Here is a 25,036-nt window from a genome sequence, read left to right as displayed (position 1 = left end):
AACTCAGAAATCCACCTGCCTCTGCCTCCCGAGTGCTGGGACTAAAGGCGTGCGCCACCACGCCCGGCTTAAGTAAAATGCTTTTAATAAAGTAATAGTATCTTACTGATAGAAATATTATATGCTATAATATATCTGAATATGTATCTTCTTGCTACTTTCAAGAGCAATTTAGTGTCACTGGTCATGTTCTTATGTTCATGAAACTGTAATGTAGAGGTTGGATGTTTGTAAACTTGAATGCTTAACACATTTTCAGGCAAAAAATAAAATGATCTCTTTAGCCAATCAAATGGAAGCTTTGTTAAACCACACAAATAAAAAAGAAGACAGGGCAAAAGTTGCAGAAACTCATTCCTTATTTGAGTTAGTGTTTAGCTTACAAAATAGTCAGGCATGCAATTGCATTATTCACAAATGTGTAAGGCTAATATGACTAGGGCATTGCTATCTCAGCAGCTGGATAAAGGCCTTTCCCTTCCTTTAAAAAACATATTAAAATTTTGAAATGGAATGTTCAGGATAAAATTACTTAATTTCAAGAGATATACCCAATAACAGACTTAACAGTGTCAGTAATTTTAGTACTATTGATCTTACATGGTCTGAAAGGCTTTTAGTATCATTAGTTGCTCATGATCATGACTCCAAAACGGAGCACCAGTCACATACAGATATCTTAACACGTGCCATATTCTGATGTTTTCAAGGCAAATCTCAACATATCTAGCTATAGGATGGCAAATCGGTGTCTGTCTCCTCTGAGAGCGCTCCATAACTTTAGGGCCATGGTTCCATCTTGCTCATCTCATGATGGGGTGGAAAGGAGGTACTTAGTGGTCTCCTCTCTCAGACTTCAGAGATGATTACTGATATAGACAGGGCATGAAGACCCCCGCTTGGATCTTGGGTTCTTAACCTTTCTTGTCTCCTGGGCTTACAGTAGTAGTTCAGGAAATGTACTGGGGAAATCCTGGCTTTAGACTGCTGAAGAGGGCTTAAGGGTTAGACTGTTTGCTTTTGTCCTTCAGCATCTCAGCGATGTGGCTTCAGAGTCTGTATGAGGGCTAACCTTTTAGACACAGCCACTTATGGAGCTTGGAGGTTATATCAAAGAACATCAGCAATTCTATCTGAAGAAACTACTATAACTTTTCTTTGTCCAGTTACCTATCTGAGGTGTAGAAAATACTTAACCACAAACAACAGATTTAGAAATTGTTGAAATGTTGATGAGAATATAGTTGTAGTCTTTTAAGCCAGACATTAAAGAGATTTTAGTGGGGAAAACCCTCTACATCAATGTTACCTTTCGTACATTTTTTTTCCTGGTCGTATTAGGCAAAATTGGATTTTATTTCATACAACATGCAATTTAATTAACAATGAATAAAATGTGTCTTTGTTTTGAGTAGGATATATTTTTTGTTTGCAGTCAGTTTCTTCCACTATTACCTATTTCCTATGAAAAACAACCACCCCAAATACCTCACTGTGATAGCAACTCAAACATGAAGTCTCCTGCACAAAAGCTAAAGGGAAACAGAGAAAGCAACCATAGTAGCTACTACAGTCATGCTCACCAACCACGAGAGCAACAACCACTACAATTGTATCCATCAACCATAAGAAAAACAACCACTACAATCATGTCCATCTACCATGACAACAACCCAACCATGACAACAACCACTACAACCATGTCTTCCAACCACAAGAGCAACAACCACTCCAGTCATGTCCACCAATCATGACAGCAACTATGTCCAACAACCACTGCCCATCTATATTACAAAAACATGAAGCAAAGCTGGCAGATTTTTAGGAACATGGCTTTTCTGAAATCTAGTGATGGCTAAAGAGTTCACGAAGACTTAGAATTCCATAATAAAATCTTAATGACTTTCTAATAAATGGCAGGGACATATTTCTGATGGCCACACCCTACCTTCTACAATGGTCATTAGGATAGCCTTCATAAAGGTGAGAGGAACCAACAAATCCTGAGCAGGGGTCATTAGACCAATGAAAAAAGGAAGGATGAGAGATAAAGAGAGAGAAAAAGAGATATAGAGAGACAGAGAGGCAGTTTCATTTACACAGAAATGGCTTGCCAGATGTTTCCATATAGACTTCCAGAACATACCATCTGTTAGGCAGAGTGGTGGCCAGAAAGTCCTAACTGATTAGTTCTCACTCCCAGAAAAGTATCTGGTTTTTCATTTACTACTATTTACTTTATTTTTATAAGTCATTATCAATTAGAGAAGTAAAATATATCATTTTCTTAACCTGTCTAAAAACTCTCTCTAGACCAAGTCATGTTTCCCTGATATTTATGATTCCTGAACAGATCTGATTTCATTGTCCCCAAAAATAGTATAACGGGGTTTGAAAAATGTGTGCTGATGTGCCTGGGTGCTAAAAGCATCCCCAATAATGTTGATTAATGTGTCCTGACACAGAATGCATTAGCCATACAGTGTTCTTCTTGCTTAAAGGCTAATTAGAATTCAAGTCAGCATGATACCTACTTTTGAGAATTACAGCAATAACATTTGTTATACTAAGAACTGCTAGGCAGCAAGCTTTGGTAGTAACTGATTTCTAAAACTATTGAAGAGACTAAAATAAAATAAAAGTGAAGTTTGCTCCTAAAACACTGATTTCTCAAACCTGTCATTTTGATTTTGTTTTGTATTATTTTGTTTTGGTCTTAACAGACTTGCATCATGAAGGGCATGGCTGCTTTTCATTATGAGTTTCCTGATGGGCCTCGAGTTCCTCACATCTTCTGTGCAAGCAGGAAGTAGTCACAACAACAATGACACAGTGTGACCCATCCACCAAGGACGTCTTATTCCCTTTCTTCTATGAATTACTCTTACATCCCTGCATTTATCTTTGTCAGTTTTGAGATGTGCTGTTGTTTCTGAGGGTTGCACTTCATTCATCCCCATCAGCTTCTGAAGAAACCTTTGTTACTCAGAGAGCACTAGGCTGGCACTTAACATTGAAAATGCCAAGCCAATGTCTCTGTCCCCTGAAAACTGCTTCTAGGTCAAGGGGGACTTCCTATGATGTGAGGTAGGTTTTTTCACCACCTTAAACCCTTCTGCCTTTTTTACGTTCTTGATCCGATTGTCAGATTCTCACTGATGTGAAAGCCAGAGTAAAAGCATTAAGCTTCACGGAAAGGTGAACCTTGAAACCATGGTTGCTGCTCAAACAGCTTTTTCTGTAGTACTTCATGTAGTACCTGCTGTAATATAGCTTCCCTGTCTACTTAAAACTTGACTTCTAGATATGGTAAACTGCTTTTATCTTTGGAAAGATAAAAGCAAGCATTGAAAATCTGTGAAAAATGTCTTGGGTTAGGCAAGACAGTTCAGAACAGTCGTAGGATACAAAATCAACTCAGGAACTCCAGCAGCCTTCCTATATACAATGAAAAACATACTGAAGAGGAAGTCAGGAAAGAATGCCACTCCCAGGAGCCTCAGAACTGCCTTGGAATACAGCTAATCAAGGAAAACGAAGACTTGTACAATGGCAACTTCAAGACTGAAAAAAGAAAGTAGAAGAAGGTACCAGAAGATGGAAAGACAGCCCATGCTCATGGGTTGGTAAGATTAGTGTTATCAAAATGACCATCCTACAATCAGCAATCTATAGATTCAATAAAGTTTGCATCATAATTTCAATTCAATTTCTCATAGGTACTGTAAAATATCTTAATTTTCATGTGGAAATATAAAAGATCCAGGATAGTCAAAATAATCTTCAACAACAACAACAACAACCAACCCTGCTGAGGTATCAGTGCACCAGATTTTACATTTTACTATAGAGCTACAGTAATAAAAAAACAGTATGGTGTTAGCATCAAAACAAATATACTGGTTAATGGAATGGAACTAAGGATCCACACATAAACCCAGACTCCTACAGTCACCTGATTTTTTTTTTTTTTTTTTTGGAAAAGAGGCCAATATTACACATTGCACAAGAGACAGCATCTTCAACAACTAGACAAATACTGCCACTCAAACTGATACCTACATGTAGAAGAATGAAATTCAGTCAGTTCTTATAGTCATAAAATTCAACTCCAAATGGATCAAATTCCTGATATCCTGAGTCGGATTTCTGCTCAGAAAGCAGGGACTACACTTTCTTAGAGGCACAGAAAAGGAAAATCTGACCAGGATCCTGATGGTGCAGGCATTAAGACCAACCACTGACAAGGGACCTCCTGGAAACTTAAATAGTATCTGTATGGCAAACCATTATTTGAATGAGGCAGCCAACAGAAGGAGAAAAAATCCTGACCACCAATACATCTGCCAGAGGGTTAATGGGTAGAACATACAAAGAACTAAAGCAAAACAAAACCCTTAAACATTAAGAAGACAAACAACCCAATTAAAAATGGGGGCATGGAACTAAACAGAGTTCTCAAAAGAAATACAGATGACTGAGACTTAGTTTTTAAACTTTTCAACATTCTTAGCTATGTAATAGAAATGTAAATTAAAACTACTTTTGGAGATTTTTATCTTACCCTAGTCAGAACGGCCAAGATGAAAAGAAAACCAAAACCAAGGGATAACAAATGTTGTCATGGGTAGAGGGAATCCCTGGGGGACACTTATTCACTGCTGGTGGGAGTGCAAACTGGTGCCACCATTGTGGAAATCAGTGTGGAGTGTGTTCAAAAAGCTGGAAATAAATTTGGTATGTGATCCAGCTCTACCACTCGTAGGCATTTATCCAAAGGGCTTGGCATCTCACTGCAGTGACACTTGCTCATCCACACCCACTGCTGTTCCATTCGCAATAGCCAGGAACTGGAAACAGTCTAGATGTCCACCAACAGATGATGGACAATGAAAATGTGGTATATCTACCCAGTGGAAAATTATCTAGCCATCAAGAAAAAAAAATTTGTGAAATTGTCAGGTAAATGGATAGAGCTGAAAACAAGCATTCTGAGTGAGGTAACAGACCTGGGACGTGTCAACTTGTCTTTTTGCTTTTCCTGTGAACACTCAGGAAGGAGAATGTTCACGGTGATACCTCATATCCTCAAGACATTGCACATGCCTGCCTTTTGCTTCCAGAACACACTTAGGTGGTAGGGAGGACGGTGATCTTAGTGCTTCAATGGTTTCATTCCTTCATCCCCCTTAAGGAGGATCCATCATGTTTATCTATATAGAGTATAACTCGGTGTATTTTCTACAGGTTAAAATTATTTACATGAGGAAATACTATATTGAATGGCTGTGTAAGTAACATTTCCAATATTCTGAGCTGTCATAAGAGAAAGAGCAACAACAGCCACTTGGTCTGTGCTAGAGACATTTCAGGAGCTATGCACACATCCATCCATTCATTCATTCATTCATTCCATTCTTATAGACCTCGGTGCTATGGTCACTGTTGGCTCTCATGAGAAAACTGAAGCACAGAGAAATTACAAGGCTTGCCTTGAGTCACAGCACCAGTAAAGGCTTTGATTTGCTTTGCTCTAGGGTTTCTGGTCAATGTTGTCTATTTATGAGGGATGTGCAACCACAAGAATACATTAACAATGTATTTTTCAAGACGAGTTTCAAGAATAAGATTTTCAAAAATAACTTAGAATATTGCCTCCTTATCTGATATCAGAAAAGGTAGGCCCAATCATTTTTATCCATGAAGATACTTGAGGGGAAAAAAAAACTCCAGCAATTTTTGAAAGCTTGTTCATAAAACTAATTTTCTAAGCTCAAATCTTATTCCAGAAGATCAATTTCTGCATGGTACATTGTACATAATTTAATTTTCCCAGTTGAACATCTTGACACTATATGAACCATGAATGCATGAAATAGGAATTCCAAATGCCTTCCACATGGTGAGAGGACTTTCAAATAACTGCAGGAAGCTCACGAGCAGTTGGAGATGAAGTCATGCCTGGTCTTAGTGACTTCCCTTATGTATGCCTGCAGTATTAGCACCTTTCTCAGAGCGGGACACTGAGGTGATAGCGAGATGAGTCTGGTGCCTGTAGCTTAGGCACTTGGTTCCTGTCCCTGAGAGCTGTGGCAGGCATGTGGGCGCTCATTAAGTTTCCAGCTAATTCCCCGAGAGCAACAGGTGTTGAACCAAAGCTCTCGTGGTATGTAATGGATGGCTTCCTCAGCGTCTTAGACGCAACAGATGGCATATGCATGTCCTCTCTGCTAGTGGCAGTCATGGAGGACACGGTGGGAAATATTTCCAAAGCATAAAAGGAACACATAGGCCTAAGATCGAGATTGATGTTTTAGTTACCACACGTCCTATAGTCACATGTAAGGGTTTTAATTTTCAATCCTGTTAACTTAAACTATGAAATGAGAATGAACGGTTTTGTATGGTTTGCCACCTTAGCAGAACGATGCAAGTTCAACTAGTAAAGAGAGTCCCAAGTTAATGAAGTGACATCACAAAAACTTTAAGTCTACTTTGATGAACAACATACCGTGAATACTGACTACCTTAATATGCTCTTACATTGTCTTTTTCTCTAAAGTTATTTGCTCACATTTAGTGCTTGCTACATTATAATGAAAGCTTATCTTTCACTTGAACTAAAGCGAGAAGATAAATCTTGTTAAGCCAAAAAATAGAGCTAATGACTGATCTCAAACAGCAGACTGTGGCCCAAGTGTGTCCTTCCCATTACACAGAGAGGCATCTCTAGAGAATACTAGCTTTTGTCAAGTGACAGGTTCACTGCCAGAGCAGTCACTTGTCAGGGACAGGAGGGCAGTGTCTGTCAGAGCCACACCACCTTGACAAAGTATTACCAGCACTTTCTCAGGCTGTGGGAACTCAAGCCCTTATTGGAGGTGGCAAGTTACAATGAACCCTCCCATCTTGAGAGTCCATGATCTTCTATAAAGGTCCATGGGTGACTAGGGACAGGCCAAGTGTCAGTGTAGACATTTAACATTGAAGCAAGCCAAGGGTAACAAATATGGTAGCTACTGAAAGCATTCACATCTTTGTATGTATTTATCTGCATTGCACTTTGGAAAAATAATGCTTTCTTTTTGACCAAGGTGTCTAAAGCCCAGGAGAAGGGACAAGTGGATGTCAGAGCCCCTGGCTGCACCCTGACAAGCCAACACTCTTGCTGTAGGGACTTTTCTGTCCTTCTAATGTCCTTTGCCTCAAAAGTCTTCATTATGATTTGTAATGCCACCAGGTTCTAATTAACACCCAAGAAGCATGACCTTAAATCATTTCAAAGATGATGATCTTGTCACTTAGAAAGAGCTGTCATTTTTTTAATGCATGGAAGTTACTAAGGAATGGTCATAAATTAGCCCTGTAATAGGAACTTTCATATCAACTTAGGATGTTATTCTTGCCAAGCAGCAAGTGACTGTGACTCGTCAGCAAACATTTCTTAGAGTGCATTCTCTATCCAAGAGTCAGACTGAAGCATCTATTTAAAACAACCTGAACTTTTTATAGTAATCTAGGAAAAGCTAACAAAATACTGGAACCAGAATTTCTGAGTGCCAACCTAGAAGGTATAGTTTTTCTGTGTATATATCACCTATAAGTATTATAAATACCATAGGACTGTCAATCAGACTAACTTCATTTAACACACTATAAAATAGCACACAGAACTGAAGAACAGAAAAATGTGCTTGTATTGCTTCCCTGCCACTTCTGAGTAATATTTATATGGAATTGATTCTAAAGGAATAGTTATAGCTAGGGGAATAGGACAGTAAGTCTCATGGTTGCCCTGGGAAAAGTCTTTAAAAATTTAAAAAATTATTTAATATTTTAAGTGGCTTAGTCCTGAAGTACCTGATGTGCCAGGGTGGGTGATAAATGGTGGTGGTGGTGGTAGTGGTGGGGCTCCCCCTTCTCGGAGGAGAAGGCAGGGGGGATGGAGGGAGGAGCTGTGAGAGGGGGCACTGGGAGGAGAGAGAGGACTGGATATCGGGATGTTAATTAATTAAGTAATTGAAAAATTAAATCTGAAAACAATGTTTTAATCCTGAACCTTAAGCAATTATGTGAACAGGTACACAGAGTTTAGGTGGAAAGCACATGTACTGACTTAAAACACTTTGACAGTGTGGTTTCTGTTTCTCAGTGGGTGTGACTGATGGGGTGGAGGCATGGCATCTTAGAGGCGTTACTCTAATGGAGAAGCAGATATGTGGTTGCCTGAGTGAATTATAGGGATGCTAAGAACTTGATAGGTTCTTAGAAATCAAGTCAACAGTTAAAGGTAAAGAGAGATCCCTTCTCGACTTTAAAGACCTTGCATGACTTCACTTGAAATACAACTTACTTTCATCTCAGGGGCGTGCATGATAGAGCCAGCAGTGACATATACAGTCTAGATGGCAAAGGCCAACTTTAAACACCCACATTCAATTTTCAATTAAAAAGTCAATCAATTAAAACAACTTGAGACTTGTTAGCAACCTGTATTCACTCTTCTTTCTATTTTCCTCCAATGTAGTTGCCTCGTAATTATAGTTCTAGGAAGTCTGTCAGTGGAGTATTTACCTTTATCCCCGGAAGTCCAGGCAGCCCAGGCAGCCCTGGTTCACCCTACACAGGAAAATCACATAGCATTATAGAGCGACATTTACGCAGTCACAGTTATCAGAGAAAAACATGGCAAATGTCCCAGAGGAAGAGCTTCTGCAAAGGGAAATATACACAAGGACTGCACTGGAGTAATTAGCTTGATTAGATTACCCAGCTCAGTTCACTCTCAACTCTGGGCACTTGGCAGATATTTCGGGCACCTGCCTCTTCCTGCAGTTCACTGCCCAGTGGCATCTCTATCAGATGGCATGGGAGAGGAATGGAAGGAGGAGAGACTAAATTGACTACTCCTTTGGCCAACAATTTATCGGAGCCGCTTGCTTCAATAATGCAGCCGATTCCAGGGCCCTTCCCGCATAGATAACGGAGAGGCTGTTGGAGGAGCAGATGGCCATAGGAAAACCGTACACATGAAGCAGGTTGCTCACTTAAAAGCATAGTAAGAGTTCCTTTCCATTCCTGAAGGATGAGAAGACAAATAAACAGTTAAGAATATTCTTGGCTCCAGCCTATATTCCTGACAATTGCTGGGTTACAGTGACCCAGCTTAGCAGTGCTGGGCTAATGGTTCCATGCAGCTGTTCCCGAATACAGGTCAGAGATTAAGTGGTACACCCTGGGTAGGCACACTGGAGACAGGCTAAACCTTCTCATTTTCACAGAATTGGCTATGTTTATTTTAAGCACAAGCGGTTACAGTGCTTAAAAATCCTCATGAAGTGAACTATGAGAGAATAAAGGAATCAGGAAAAAAAAAACAATATTTGTCTTGAAATGTTATCTATTTTCTGTGGAAGTGCCACTGAAGGTAAATAACCACAGAGTTTTGTTATGGTCAGTCAGAGAGATGGGAACCATTTCTAGAGAGGACCCAGGAGTCGTGGTGGGAGGAGGCATAATTTGTAGCCTAAATGCTTCCATAGTCTTTAATTTTTAGTTAATTATGTTTTTATCACTGTGCTTGGGTGCTTGCCTGCCACAGCTCACATGGTGTGAAGGTCGCAGGACACTTCTGAGGGTTTGGTTTGCTCCTTTACATTTGTAGGGATTCTGAGGGTCCAGTTCTGGTTATAAGGCCTGGCTGGCCAAGCACTTTGACTGCTGAGCCATTTTGCTGGACCTTGAATAATCTGTGACACAAGAAAACCCACTCAGAACAACTGGATCTTCCATCGCTACTGTCAGCACTTTCAGACTAGGAGGAGCTAGAATTCGTTCTGGTGTTATAATATTAAGCCTTTAGATATTTTCTGAAGCTGAGCGATGAGACAAAATGGGGAGGTGGTGGCTCTTTTGGTGCTTCTTAAAGGTATTTCAGGAATGCAAAAGAAAAAGCACTCTGCAGGAGTGTGCATTATAAATAAGACTTCAGTGAAATTGAACTAGAGAAGAAAGAAATACAAACTTGCTTATCATTCCATCTCAAGACCATGTGTCTAGGAATATTAAACTTCACATAGATACAACACAATATATTGCTTTTCTCATTTACCCTTTATCCAGTCACATTAAGAGGACCTAACAGAATGGGCTTGCTCACATATTTTACTGAAGTTATCTTTTGCTTTAAAAGAGTATGAGGTTTTTGAAAACAGTAAACTGCAAAGAATATACAACCAATAACACTTGAGATTTTATTAAAAAGTCTTCCCAAACTCTTATGATGATATCTCATCTGAAGCATGTGTGGAAATAAATAGGCTATAATATTATTTTCCAGTAAGAATCTCTACCACTCCTTTCTCTACTAACTTAAAAGAACTGCACAGCCACTTTGCATAGTTTATATGCCCACGTATACATGCTTAACACACAAAATGTTTTCTAATGAGAAAAAAATGCATAAACTTTGGAGAATAACACGTAAGATAACGAAATGTGAAATGACAGACGCTCTACAGTATGTATGTATATTTGTTATGCATGTGGTTATTCTTACGTGTTGAATGTTGGAGACATTCATCTTTCCATGTTTGTATTTAATTCCTGCTTTTAGCTAACATAATAAAGATGGTATCATCATTAATGTTGCCTGTATAGAACACCTCACATTTTTAGTAAGACATTTCTTTCTAAAGAATTTTTTATTATCTTTACATTCCAGAAAGCTTAGCTACCAACTATGAGAAAGTGTCTTAGTTAACTTTGCCTTCCGTGTCTATGCCATGGCTCAGACGAGGGGTTAGACCTGAGTCTTAATTAAGAGTCAGGTTGTTTTATTTATATTTCTTTCTTTCTTTTTTTTTTTTTCCTTCGAGACAGGGTTTCTCTGTATAGCCCTGGCTGTCCTGGAACTCACTCTGTAGACCAGGCTGGCCTCGAACTCAGAAATCCGCCTGCCTCTGCCTCCCAAGTGCTGGGATTAAAGGCGTGCGCCACCACCGCCCTTAATTATATTTCTGATTGTATTATTTTTCCTCTTTAAGTCTTCGTTCTCCAGCCTGAAAGCTTCTTACACCTGGGGCTCTGTTGGAGCGGTCCTGAGTACACATAGCTTGTTGGTAAGGGCCCCTTCTGATGTAGAATCAAGTGATATACTTCTTCAGTGTACAAAAGAAAGGTTGGGAAGAGCTGTGTGGTGAAACATAATTCCTACCTTACAGATCTACAGACACCTGACAAGCCAGCGTGTAACCCTAACTCACATGCCAACCACACACATTACTGCTGAAGCTGCAAGAGGAACAGTGGGAGGGACCGAATCCTTCACAATGATTCTAGACGGACACTGGGCGGGATCTCAGTGCAAGGCTCAACCCTCCGCTTGGGCCGTGTTCTATTTTATACTTTTCTGGGAACACCCCTAAATGTGGGAACTAGTGTGCCCTTGACCACCACAGCCCAACCCTGCTATGGTATAAAAATGCCTTGGGTGATATCGAGGACTGACAGTACACTAGGGTCCGTTTGCTGCTTTTGGCTCTAAGCAGCCAACATGGAAATCCTCTGTTTTCAATGTTCAGGGAATTATTACCAAAACCTGATACTAGACAGAGGCAGCCATACAACAGTGAGAAGGTGAGAGTGGACCAGGGAGGTCAGAATCTGAGCTACACATTAATAAAAGGGTAGTTTTTGTTTCGAGTCACTATCAACCCAGATGAAAAGCTCCTTTCAATGTAATTTAAATCTATTTTTTGATAGAATGCAAAGAGAATCCAGCATTTCTGCCTGCTAGCTGTAAATGTCCAGAATAAATCTAACTTATTTTTATAAATAACTATAATAATACAATATTTTTCAAGCAACTAAGGCCAATTTGGTTCCTGTACAGTGGAGATAGGGGAGCTTACACAAGGCTACCGAGGCTTGCTTTGGCTTGTGTTTTAGAGATTCTTTGAAGGTGTACTCATCTCCTTTACTTAAAAAATTGCCTATTTATTTATTCGTGTGTGTGTGTGTGTGTGTGTGTGTGTGTCTGTGTGTAAGCCAGAGGACAACTCTTGCACGATTCGTTTCTCTTCTACCACGTGGGTTCTGGGATCCAGCTCAGGCCCTCAATGTTGGCAGAAGCACCTCTACCCTCTGAGCCATCTCACCAGCCCCTCCCTTCCTTTGACTCAGGCTCTCTCTAAATAAGGCAGGTGGGCATTGAATGCCACGTCTTCCTGCTGCAAGTGCTGGGGTAGAGGCATATTCCATCTAGCCTGGCTCCTGGTGACATTTATTTTAAAGAAAAGCACAATCTTGGAGAAAAGTAAGCCACATCTTTACTATCTAAAGACTATGGAATCCCCTAATCATATTATTTGAAAACATCAGTTGCTTTTTCTCAAACAAAGTAGACCATGGACCTCTATCATTAGTAATTCCAACATTTTCTTTTTTGAAAGGTCAGAGGGGGCTGTCTGCTATGATACGCATGAAAAAGTCTGTGAAGGGGAAAAATTAGCATGTGCAGATATTCATCCTTGTCTGTGACCATCCTGGAGGAGGAGGAGGAGGAGGAAGAAGAAGAGGAGGAGGAGGAGGAGGAGGAAGAAGAGAAAATCATATGTACTGAAAAGTTTAAGCAGTTTCTCAAAAAGAAAAATCAGCCTAAGAGGCAAGGCTGGGCGTGTTTGTGGAAGGCTATTGCCACTGACAGGAGCCATGGAAAGAACATTGTGGCACCTGAGGCTCATCCCCAAAATGTATTTGAAACATTTCACCAAAACACATTGAAGAGTAACCTGTGTGATTGGCTGTGTATATCTGCTACTAGCAAAGGGAGCTAAGTTGTATTGCTGTAGATTAGCTAGGAAGAGGAGGATGGGCGTTATTTTAGCTCATTCATTAAAAATATTCGGTATGGATTCTTGAAGTAAACTTGGAAACTGAAGATCAAAAGATTGACCAGGATAGTAAGAGTTGCAGAGGTGTGTTGGACTCTCAGGCTCGCCTGGAGTTGAGCTGATGAATCAAAACTCCGAGGTTCTCAGTTTTAAGAGGAAGAAAGTATTAAATTAGAGAAATGTTTAAGAAATATGAAAACCTTCTTAAAAATTACTTCAAGTTCTTAAATGAAAGTTCTCTCCACGACTTCAAGAACACCAACTGATACAGCAGACTCTCAACGTTAGGTTCCAAACCACTGCCATAGGCTTTGCTGTCTTTCTCTCTCCACTAATGAGGTGCATCCTATGTCCCAGTTCATATCCTATCTATAACATCAGCTACCACTCCACAAAGGAAAGGCCATGGTTTTAGGGAATTTATCTCGTGGACTTCACATCTTCTTTTGTCTGTTAGGAGAGATTTGGCTATACTGAGAATTGAGACCTAGCTGCTCAGCTGAGGTACTGCTAACATTTGTTTCTTGCCTCAGACTCAGATAGAAGAATAAGTATAAACATATTCAGTGCAGAAGCACAAATGATGGATTTAATGTATCCACAGCTTGGTTAGTGAAACTGGTATGGCTCATGTTGCTAATTAACATTTAGTTCCTTAGATGAATTTAGTTTCCATAAGGCAACATTGATGGCACAGGTTAGAGTCACACACGAGTCAGCAGGAAAGCATCAGCAATGGAAAGAGGAGGAGGAAGAACTGTTCAGCATTCTCCATTGAGACGGTTTAGTGCACACTCATTTCTTCTCGTGAAGAGACAGAAACATGCAGATTACCTTTAAGCATGCAAGACAACCAGCTGGTATTCCAACTCAGTCGAGATTTGTTTGTTTCAGACAGTTGAATACATACAGAGTTTGTTTTCATACTTGGCTATGCTTGGCATCAAGATCATTTAAAATGGAGAGCAACCAGTAACATGTTGCAAAGCACAAAAACTGCACCATTGTGCAATAAACACTTCATTATCAGATGACAACGATGTGAAACACTGGTCATAGAGAGATGCAAAGAACATACCAAAGATAGAGAGACATTACCTTCTGCCCCGGACGGCCAGATTCTCCAGGTTCCCCCTGGCCAAAGAAAACCAAATATGAAACGTGCAGTCTTAGAAGAAAAATTGAAAACTACTGGGCTTTTGGGCAGTTCTGCAGTAATGATCCAACCTCCTACTTGATTATGTGTATTTGTGAACATCATTTTCCTACTGTCCACCACACTATACATATGGAAATTGCCATGAGCTTGCCTGGTACTCGGAAACCAAGGAAATATGGGAGAGAAGGTAAGCCCTCCGATTAAGGCAGCCTGGGATTTCCCTGTTGTGTCTGGAAGCTATTGCCAGAGAATTGGGCCAGAACTGTTACCACTAATGGTGGTAAAATGAAGAAAAAAGAGACTCATTAAGTCAAAACCATGATATCTGTGGTACAAACATATGCAAGGCTATAGTTACCTTAATTCCTGCAGCAGATGATCCAGGGTCACCCTAGAATGAAACCCATGAGAGGTTATGCCATGAGTACTGAGAAATGACACAAATCCATTAGGCAGCCGTTACCCACTTGGATGCTCAGAGGAACTCTATGACTAATGGGCCAGGCCATTACATGGTTACTGGCATGTAAGAGAAACTGTGACCTGCCTAAAATCATGGGGTTACTTTGAATACAAGCCACAAAAATCTATATTCCTTGAAATAAATAAAACTATACAAGCATCGAGCTATTTCCTTAATAGGATGCTAAAAATATCTTCTGAAGTAATGAATTTAGGGACTCGAAACTTTCCATTTTCTCAGCTTCTGGGATTTATTAATGTCACTGGCTATCATTTACAGGGAGTTCCTGCCCTTTCTTGGTCTTTGGAAGGTCAAGGTTCAACAGGTGAAGTCAAAGGGTTAATGATGCCGAGTGGCAAAAGCCATGCTGCAGACGACCTTGTTTCCACCGTGAAGCATGAACATGCCTTTTCCTGATTTCCTGTCCTCGCACCGTAACTCGGTCATCAGGAAGGCACAGGGTGATGGATGACTTGTGGGCAATGGGAGTTTTGGAGGGGCTAAAAGAGTCTTGAGAGAGAATCTGACTTTTAACTTTTTAAAGAGATTAAGAGATAGTTCATTCTGGAGCCATTTTGAGTGGCCACGCCCAGGGATACAGACTTAGGGTACCCCAAATTTCATGTTCCAATGTGGAAGCAGTTTCATGAAACGTTATGGTTTTTCAGAACAAGGAAAGCCATAAATCAAGGCAAATTTAAAATACACCGATGGGTACATCAGAGAGGTGGTTACAGCCAGATGGGGGAAGCTTTCTAAAGGCCTCAGCTGCTGTCTGAGGTTGGTGGAAGGCGGTGATCTGCTACGTTAATAGGTTCCAAAAGGTTCATCTCTTTTAAAAACCTTTAAGGTTTTTAGTTAGTTGTTAGTTCTGACACAGAGGTGGGTAAAGGAACGGCTACTCAAGAGGAATCTGGTTTTAAAAAAGATTCCAGCAGGTTTCGTGCAGGATGAGGCCACTCCTAGAAGCACACTATTGTAAGGGATAGGACCAGTGCAGACAGGAGTGTGGGGAGGAGAGGAGACTGTTACTAGTTTGTAAATGAGGCAGCAAAGGGCCTTGATTGTCAACCTCATTTGAGTCCTCTCCATCCTACGAACATGCAAGAAGGAGAAAGAAAAGGAGGGGACTTGGCTATTTGTGACTATCAAGAAAACGAAAAGAGGAGGGGAGACCTCCGTTTCCTCATCTGCACAGATACTCAGGCAGCCCCAGGGTTCGGTTCCCTTGCTCTAGAATCCAGAAACTGCTCATCAATTTCTTTGACAGACAGACAGACAGCCAGAGAGAGGCCTCAGGGCCCTGTGTGCTGACCGGCGCATGGCCCCTTCCCTCATTTCTGCTCATGTCTTCCCACGATGGCACTTCTCTTGGTTTAGGTTTTGGTTTACACGGCTTTTCCTCAAGGACCCCTTTGCTGATTCACCCCAGACCTGACAAGCTATTAGTGCACCTTATAGTACAGCTTCTTGCTTTGCTTGGGTCTGGCACAGCTTAGGTTGTGATTATCTGTCGATGTTGCCTGCACATCCATCGTCCCGGCTTTCATCAGACAGACAGCTGCGTGAGGACAGACCCTGCCTCTACTTGCATTCTGTGTCTGACCACAGTATATGCTCAACACACACATGGGGAGGGAGGGAACGACTGTCTAAAAAACTTTTTTTTTTTTTTAACAAATTGGGTCAGCAGTCAAGGATCAAAATGAAAAAGTGCCTTTAGGAAAGAAAAAAAGGGGGGACTTAGGAAGGAGAAGGAAACAATAAATTTAGTTTGTTGAGAAAAAAAGTACACATGTGAATTGCTTTGACATCTGTAATTGCCATTACCCAAGAAAAAATTAAAACGTGGCTAAACAAAGACACAGACTCTAAATATTGTATGAACAAGTCTCCTCTTCCCAGCCATTAACATTCAAATGAGTTCCAAATGGGGGGAGTAATAAATGTGGTGAGGAAAAGAATACTTGCTTCTGTTTCTGCCACACCAAGTCTGGGACCTATCAACATTAACGAACCAGTTCGCAATACTCCCCACAATATGACCTTTGTATTAATAAAAACAATTTGGTCTTGCAAAGCTCTTGTCCTATTTTTACATTAAGCCCTCATGCAGTTGGGAAGGCACCGTCACCTCCACTCTGTGGATGAGTAAATTGTAGCAGCTACAAGTGGAGTGAATTACAAGCTTCCTCAGCCATCCTTCCCCGTTTGTTCCGTACACCAGCTGATATGAGGCTACCAACAACATACATATAGCAGAGGACTGCCAGGTCTGTGTTCATTCAAAGATGATGCACCTAACTCTCAAGAGACTGGAGGCCCCAGGGAGTTTAGAGGTCAGGTGGGGTGGGGTTGGGGTGGGGACAGCCACGCGGGGAGAGGGTGGGTAGGGAGAAGGTATGGGATGTGGAACAGTAGGAGGGTGGATGGGGCGGGGAATAAAATATGGAGTGTAAAATAAACAAATTAATTAATTAATTTAAAAAAGAACAAAATAAAGAAAAAAAAAAAGAAAAGGCTTATTGGTTTCTATCATTTTGACAATGGACCACAAAGGTTAGAGAAAACATGTTAAGGAAAGGCGGCAGCTTGTATTAACTTTGGTCTTTTTACCCCCAGAATTTTAATGGGAAGTGTTTGGCTAACCTACTATATCAGAATAAAGTCTAGATTTTGTTCTCACAGAGATCCGATGGGAAGGAAAGGCCCAGCCTGTGAAAGGCTGCGTTACTTGCGGACATCCGAGCTGCTTCGTTTGATGGACAACTCGTAGTCCGGTTTTCTTCATTCATGAATCTTTTCAAAGATTCAGAACAGTGAAATCTCTAGGAATTTCTGTAACTTTTAAGAGTCAGGCAACTGCTGGCAGGGATAATGTTCCAAGTAGCTGAAATAAAGCTGGGTAAGTTTATAATCCTAACCTCAAAGTGAAAGCAGGAACCGGCTTTTCATCTCTGGTTTATATACATGTCATACGTCAGTGGGGATAAGCCACAGACCAGAGAGTTTGATAAGTGAGAACTTGACTTTACTGATATTTTGTTTTATTTTGCTTCCCTCCCCCTCACACCTCTGAAGATAGGGTCTCACTGCATAAACCAGGCTGGTCTTGAACTCACAGAGATCCACCTGCTTCTGCCTTCCAAGCGATGGGATTAAAGGTATGTGCTAATATACCCAGTGATTTTACTATATTTCACTTTCAGTCAAGAACAGCAAGTAATTAAATATGTATATTTAAATATACAAAAACAAATATACGAAAAAAAAACAAATGTAGGTTACAGAAACTTTCTGCCATTCAATGAAAATATGAAGTTATTCAAGATAAAAGAACAAATGTTTTTCAAACAACATTTATTATCTTATAACAATGTTCTAGGAACCTTGACGAGTACTGGGACTGGGACAGACTGACATCATAAGGTTTTTGGTTTGACTCTGGGGACAAAGGATGAAAGATTATGGTTTAAAAATGGTGTGCCTGGGTGTCAAGTTGTGATGGCTAGTTTGGCCAATTTGACAAGCTTGGGAAAGGAGCTTCAAGGAAGAATTGTTTAGATGAGGTAAGATTTTCTTAAATGGGTTAAGTTAGGCAGAGCGACCCACCTGAATGTGGGTAGTGCCATTTCATGTGCTAGCCTTGGAAGGAGTGGGAAGGTGAGACTCTTGTACGTGAGAGCATACACACGCTCACCCATCGCTCTCTGCTCTCGACTGCACATGGGATGTGACCTGCTGCTTCAAGGCTTGACCTACCCACAGTGGTGGGCTAGAATTTCAAATCAGGACCCAAATAAACCCTTTCTCCTTAATTTGTTCTCGTCAGGGGATTTTATCACACTAACTAAAGATTAAACTAGACAGTTCTCTAGGGGTTTGGGTTTGTCTGTTCCTTTTCTAGTGAGCTCTGTGTCCAGTCAATAAAGAACCTACCATAAAGCTCAGTACCTATTAGGAATAGAATTAGAGGCCATTTCAGTGTGCAGGGGATAACCTAGGCACTTTGGGAGAGTAAAGGGCTTTCCCGGGAAATGACTGGTACAGCCAAGCTTCAGAGGACTGAAGATGGAACAATGCTAGAAAATGGAGCAGTGGAGATGATTATCTGGTCAAAAGGAAGGCAGAAAGCAAGCATCTAAACAGAGATGACCTGGGCAGGGTTAGAGAGGACCAGGTGCTGACTGCCCTGGAGTCTCCTGAGACAGGCCTCTGGGTGTGGGTAAGACAGGTTGGTGGGTAAGTGCAAATCAGACATGCCTTGCAAAAGGCCAGAAGCTTAAGGATGCTAAGTGAGGGGGCAGTGCATACACAGGACTGGATGCCATGAGAGCAAAGCAAAGGAAAGGACTGGCCAGCTCGTGCCAACAGAGTGTAGAGTTGGCAGGCAACACCACGCAGGGTCCAACAGTGTGGTCCTATCCTTCGGTGTGCTGTAGCGACATCAGCTTGCAGTGGGCCAGAAGTCCATGTCAACATTTGTGGGCAGAATCAACACTCCAAAGAGTAGAGCGTGAAGCTTCCATAGTCACTTTACGTGTGATTCAAATCAGTCTTTTGTGGGTTGTTCTCAAGCTGAGTGTACTGTGTTGCTGGCCACATAGAAGTTCTGGCCCAGCCAGTGGTTTTATAGTCCCTAGCATTTCCAGATGACCAGTCTGGAAGGGCTCAGATCACTTTACCATCCGAATGTGCAGAGTTGGATCAAAAGGGGGAAAAAAAAATCCATTAAAGTGAATCAGCCAATGACGTAATTTACTACATCAATAGCAAAAAAAAAAAAAAAAAAAAAAAAAAAAAAAAGAAAAAAAAAAAAAGGAGCTTGGTTTTTAACCCCTGCGAGTTGGAAAGTGATGAATGAGTTTCACATACTGAAGACAAAGGCCACGAGAAGCGTGTTTCCAACATGCTGGAAACAAATTATATGACAGGAGCAGGAAATGTTTAAAAAACACATCAAAAATTATATTCCAATCACTACATTCTTGGGACGAACGCTGCAGGTCAGATTACATATTATACACGTTACGGGTTGCTATTTACAATCCCCTGTTTAGAACCGTTGAAAGTTTATAGAAACGATTTCCGCTTTAACCAAGGCATTTCTTGTACTTAATTTCAGCTGAGCAGTAAAATTTTTTGAAAAAAGAAAAGGAAAGAAAATAGAAGAAAAGAAAAACCAACCATGTCGTTGATTTTAATTTCCACGTGGTAGGGAAAGTTAGTATTTATTGAGAGTTTATGATGTGTGTGTTAGTGTGGCAACTGATCTGCATTAATGTATAAAGTAGGAACAACATTCCTTTGAGACCACTTGGGTCCTTTCAAGAAAAAACATTGTTTCACTATTACAAAATTAAATTTCAAAACCTATGTGAGTAAAAAAGCAATTACTGGCCTGTGTTCCAAAAAATGAGGTTTTAAAAACACTTCTCCTAAAGCCTAAAACAGTTCACTGAAATTCACATAGGTATAGTTTGGAATTTTATATGTTATTTTGTTGTTTGAAGAAATTGCCTTCTGTGTACAGTATTTCCTTTATCTTAAACAGAGGTTTCCTACTGTAGTCAAATCTTGCTGGACACTTACAAGACTGGGCTAAGAATGGCCTTTACATTTTAAAATGATTTTTTAAAAAATCAAAATAACAATAATATTACACAATACATGAAAACTACATAATACCAAAAATCACCATGCCCAAATAAAATTTATTTTGTCCATGGCTCCACTTGTTTGTTTTACATGTTTTGGGTGGCTGAATTCTGCCACAAAATAAAATCAGGGAGTTGCACCAGAGACTATGTGGCCCACAGAGCCTAAAATATTAATTTATAGAGCAAGCTGGCTGATCCTTGCTTTTAGACAACAGGATGAGAGCTAAATAAGCCATCATCCAGGTTTACATATGCAGGGTTTCGAATCCTGCTCCTAGAGTGGCCAGGAGCACCCACGGTCTTCTTAGCACTAAACATTTCCACGTCATATTTGACTACAGCTTGAGATTCACATATGGCTGAGGAGAAGATGCAGCTCTGAAACAGGGATGCTAAGGTAGTTCATAGAGTACAGAGGCCGAGATTCTTCACCTGCCAACTCCATGGTGAAGAATTATCTGGTCAGTACTGTCAACAGTGCGGAGGCCAAGACACCTTGATCTCTAAGAAACTGAGAATCTACCCTAAACTCAAACTGTTTCTCAAACACCAACAGTTTCTTCTCAGTGGCATTAATTTGTTTCCACCCCGATGCCATATTTGTATTAATATTTATGAGATGGAGAAAGATAACTTGCTATATATTTTATGAGCATGCTTTTATGACTAACCATTATCCATCTGTACAGTCATAATTTTCAAAACGGAGTAGCCCCCATCCTCCACTATGAGCCTGAATGATGAGCAATCCTGTCTTTGGTTAGTTACCGCACTTGCTTCCCACTAAAGTACATCTACTTTGATTCCATATTCAGCTCTTTAAAGCGGTGGTCTTCCCAGATCTGAACACATGGTACAGATGAAGGAAAATATCCTTTTGATGTCACAGCGCCATGATGTCACGGATGTCAAAACACAAACTTGAGCAAACACCATAATGACAGACTGGCGGGATAAAGGAGAGGAAACAGAGATGGACCGGGGAAGGAAGCATGCACTGTAAATGCCAGCCAGTGTTTCAAAGACCAAGGAGGCAGAAGACTTCAGAGGAGGAATGGTATCCAGACTTCCTGACATAAACACTGCAGTCAAGTGCTATTAACTTAAGGCTAAACGTTCAACTTTTATCCTCCACCAATATACTTCCTCCTAAAACTAGAACGAACCAAATCACTTCAGGAGTGCTCATGCCTGGTCTCTGCGAAGACGCACTGATGCATGAGTGTGTTTACTGCTTGAAAGACTTCTTGTTGGAAATTTACTTGTTTTCTAGAAACTTTGACAAGCTAGTTTGCTTTTGGAACCTTTAAATCTGTAGATAAGCTATGGACCAATCACTTTCTCTATGGAACTGTTTTCTAATCCAGGAGGTTCCTCTCTGTCCCTGGCCTTCCCACCTCCCTCCCCACTCCATACACACTCAATAATATTCTCGCTCGTGCACACATCCTTCTGTATTTCACAAGACTGTACCTTTTCTCCTGTATCACCTTTGGGACCATTTTCTCCAGCATCTCCCTGAGAAGAGGACAAAATGACACACTTAAATATATTAGAGACTTTAAGGAGAGGACATTCTCCTTTAGACACACCCTCTTACAGTCTCCTGTAATCATTCAGAGCCAACGGACTTCGACCTGATCGGCTGATTGATGCCAGTACAGTTACTTTATTACACTGAGCATGGCTGAGTCCCTTTAAAAACCACAGCATTAACACAAGGCAGTGACTTACCTGTCAGCCTTCTGATAGTTGATGTGGACATCAAGTTTCCCCCCTCAGTCTCACTATTCCCTCTGTCCAAAGCTCCGCATAGCAGTGTACCCCTGGCACTTCCCACACTGTGCCCTGTGAGTTCTTCAGACCATGCCAAACACTCTTCCTTACTAGCTGTATAAATTCTAGTTGCTGTCAAATCAGTGAAAGCGCCAGAGCTAAGTGCATGCCGTGGCCTCCAAAGCCTGTGGACTGTGTATTTATCTACTTGGGGCTCTATAGATAGCATTCACAAAACGGAATTTTTACCAGGGACTAAAACACCAACCAAAGAGTATACATGGAGGGACTCAAGGCTCTAGCCGCACACATAGCAGAGGATGGCCTTATGGGACATCAATGAGAGGAGAGGCCCTTGGCCTTATGAAGGCTCGATGTCCCAATGTAGGGGAATGCCAGGACAGGGAAGCAGGACTGGGTGGGTTAGTGAGCAGAGGGAGGGGGATGGTATGGGGGGGTTCTTGGAGGGAAAATCAGAAAAGGGGGTAAAAGTTGAAATGTAAATAAAGAAAATATTTAATAAAAATAATAATAAACTTGATATGAGTTTTAAAAAAATTTTAAAAAGGGAATTTTTACATTATTAGATAACTTCTCTCCTACATCACAGTAAACTGAGTTAGGAGGATGTCTTAGTTTGGGTTTTATTGCTGTGAACAGACACCATGACCAATGCAAGTCTTATAAAGGTCAACATTTAATTGGGGCTGGCTCATGATTTCAGACATTCAGTCCATTATCACCATGGTGAGAACACAGCACCAGGCAGGTGGACTTGATGCTGGCGGAGCCAAGAGTTTTACATCGTGATCCACAGGCAGCCATGAGTAGGGTCTCATTCCACACTGGGCAGAGCCTAATCATAGACGCCTCAAGGTCCCCTCCTCCCCCCAGTGACACACTTCCTCCAACAAGGCCTCCAACTAGTGCCATTCCCAGAGTCAAGCATTTCCAGCCCACCATAGGGGATGTGTGCTTCTTGGGTTAATTCCTTAATTCCCCATTCTTCCAGTGGCATCTCCTTCCTTCCCACAGGCAGCGAAATGGCAAAAGTTTTCATTTTATCTCTGTGCTTTGCCCTGCTGAACTGTGAATGCTTTGTTTTAAGCCTTATAGCATGCTAGAGATGGATGTCATGGATTTTAGATTGAGTAGAACAGAGTCTGGTGCTGGCACTCATCAGACAAATGCAGTGCTCTCTGTGCTGAGTCTCTCTTGGTAACAAAGATAAACCATGCAGTTGTTAGAACCAAGTCCTGTACGGGGTTGAGTATCTCAATGCATGCCAGCACCCCCCTCTCCCAAAATAACAGTCCTTGCTCTTGGAGGTATCGTTTCCTTGGTGTTTGTGGTGTTTCTATGCTGGGTGGCTCTGTTCTCTAGCTTCAGGAGATGTCATTTCCCACCATTTAAACATGTCCATGAAATAAGAGAGAGACTAGCAATTGTGGTTTTTCAAGAATGAGAAAAGAGAAGAGAGAGATAGTCACTCTCCCCCTCCAAAGCTCCTTCTATCATTTCAAATAAACAAGAACTCAACTTGCTCAGGCTCCTGTGTGCAGTGACAGATACTCGACGGGAGGGAAGGACCCTATCTGTGAACCTAAGGTGGGTGCTGGCACTGTTCTCTCCGAAATTTCCACATGAAACAGTTATTTGATGACTAATTGATTTCAAGTTAATCACCATGAACTCATGTGATGTCATAAAGCACACTGGTCATGTGCTGTGGGCAGTGCCAGTAGGTGGCTTGCTTGTATGCATTCTAGAAATTGTCTTGAAAACCCCTTCAAAACGCCCATCTCCTTCTTGGGAAACCTGGTCAAGGGGGTTCAGAGCAGCTGTGAAATAAAGAGCTTGACTATCCCGTCACGAATGGCCTTTGACACCCCTCTTTTGCTGCCCTTCCAATTTAATACTGCCTTCCCTCTGCTGTACAAGGCCGAAAAAATACGGTTAAATGGAGGACTAGTTCCTTGATCTTTGGATGACCTTCTTCTGCAACCAGGGCTATCGTATCTGTCAGAAAGACTGTCACTTAGAAAGAGCACAATGTGTCATAGAATCCAGGTAGCTCTCCACTCACAGATACACCCAAACACCATTGGCAGTTGGCAGCGGTGGGAACCTGTAGTATGAATATCACCATGCACAGCAGAAGTCTGGAAACTCGAGGTAGGCCTGCATGGAGTACTGAAGGTATCTAAGGGGATTAACCCATGATGCCCCACTCTCCATTTTTGCCCCTTTCTGGTTTTGATGAGGTTCTTTGTGGGGTCACTCTTAGATAACTGGTACAGGTAAACACCTGTATCCCACTGACCTTTGACCTACAGTCTTCAGAAGCCTCAGAGGGAGAATGCAGACGTTTAGGAAGGGATCAGAATGGCATCAGTGAGTATGCAGAATGCTTTTTTTTTTTAAAACAGGGCAAGGGGCTTCTGAACCCTGGCATGCAGTGTCTGCCCCTTCTACCCTTCCTTTCAACCCCAACTCAAATGTTGTAAGGGAGGGAAAAGAACCATATCCGCCCCCCACCTCCCACTATCTGGCAGTCTGAAAGACAAGCCAATAAACACTTACTACCTCTTCCAGAAATCTCCACTTATCTGTCCATCTGTCCGTCCGTCTGTCTCTCCACCCATCCATCCTCTCACCCACCCAGCTCAGTTGGGGTGTAGCTTTGGAGAAGCGGGGTGACGAGCAAAGGCAGGAGCGCTTTTACCTTTTCTCCTTCTCTTCCAGGTTCTCCCTGAGCACAAAAACAGAGGTTGTGAGGAATTAGTGGAGAGGTAGCGAGTGAAGCAATAGCAGGCAAGGCAGATACGGAACACGCACTGAATGCACTAGGTGGGTGGACTATACAGGGCATTGTTGATTATGGCTTTAATTTTTATATGAAAACAAATCCCAAAAGTACCCAGAAGGACTGGGTACAGAAACCAGTGCTAACTTTAATCCCGAGTCCTTACTTATAAGTACAATGACATCCAGTAGATAAGAAGTTACTCAGGAGTGGGCTGGGACACTAAGGGGGAGTGACTGTGTGGCACCCTGATGTCTCTCCAAACTCCAGATCAATAAG

At 41.4% G+C, this 25,036-nt stretch overlaps 1 protein-coding gene and 1 long non-coding RNA gene across 5 annotated transcripts in view; one reads left to right on the top strand and one right to left on the bottom strand.

The window, feature by feature from the left end:
• Positions 1-4,418, top strand: part of LOC115030590 — a 126,078-nt gene extending 121,660 nt beyond the window's left edge. The window contains exon 3 of the long non-coding RNA XR_003836171.1: positions 2,724-4,418. This is a non-coding gene — a long non-coding RNA (uncharacterized LOC115030590). The remainder of the gene's footprint in view (positions 1-2,723) is intronic.
• The window catches only part of Col25a1 (collagen type XXV alpha 1 chain), a 410,366-nt gene that overhangs the window by 55,957 nt on the left and 329,373 nt on the right, over positions 1-25,036 (bottom strand). For all 4 annotated transcript variants that reach the window (XM_021157594.1, XM_021157596.1, XM_029474968.1 and 1 more), the window contains exons 14-18: positions 24,677-24,703; positions 21,649-21,693; positions 14,411-14,443; positions 13,992-14,027; positions 8,575-8,619 (exon numbers count right to left, since the gene is read on the bottom strand). In XM_021157594.1, the coding sequence (XP_021013253.1) occupies positions 8,575-8,619; positions 13,992-14,027; positions 14,411-14,443; positions 21,649-21,693; positions 24,677-24,703 (186 nt within the window). The remainder of the gene's footprint in view (positions 1-8,574; positions 8,620-13,991; positions 14,028-14,410; positions 14,444-21,648; positions 21,694-24,676; positions 24,704-25,036) is intronic.

Source organism: Mus caroli, chromosome 3 (genome assembly GCF_900094665.2).
Source record: "Mus caroli chromosome 3, CAROLI_EIJ_v1.1, whole genome shotgun sequence".
Taxonomy (NCBI): Eukaryota; Metazoa; Chordata; class Mammalia; order Rodentia; family Muridae; genus Mus; species Mus caroli.
The sequence above is the reverse complement of the archived record's forward strand: the minus strand, read 5'-3'. Positions and strand labels throughout refer to the sequence as shown.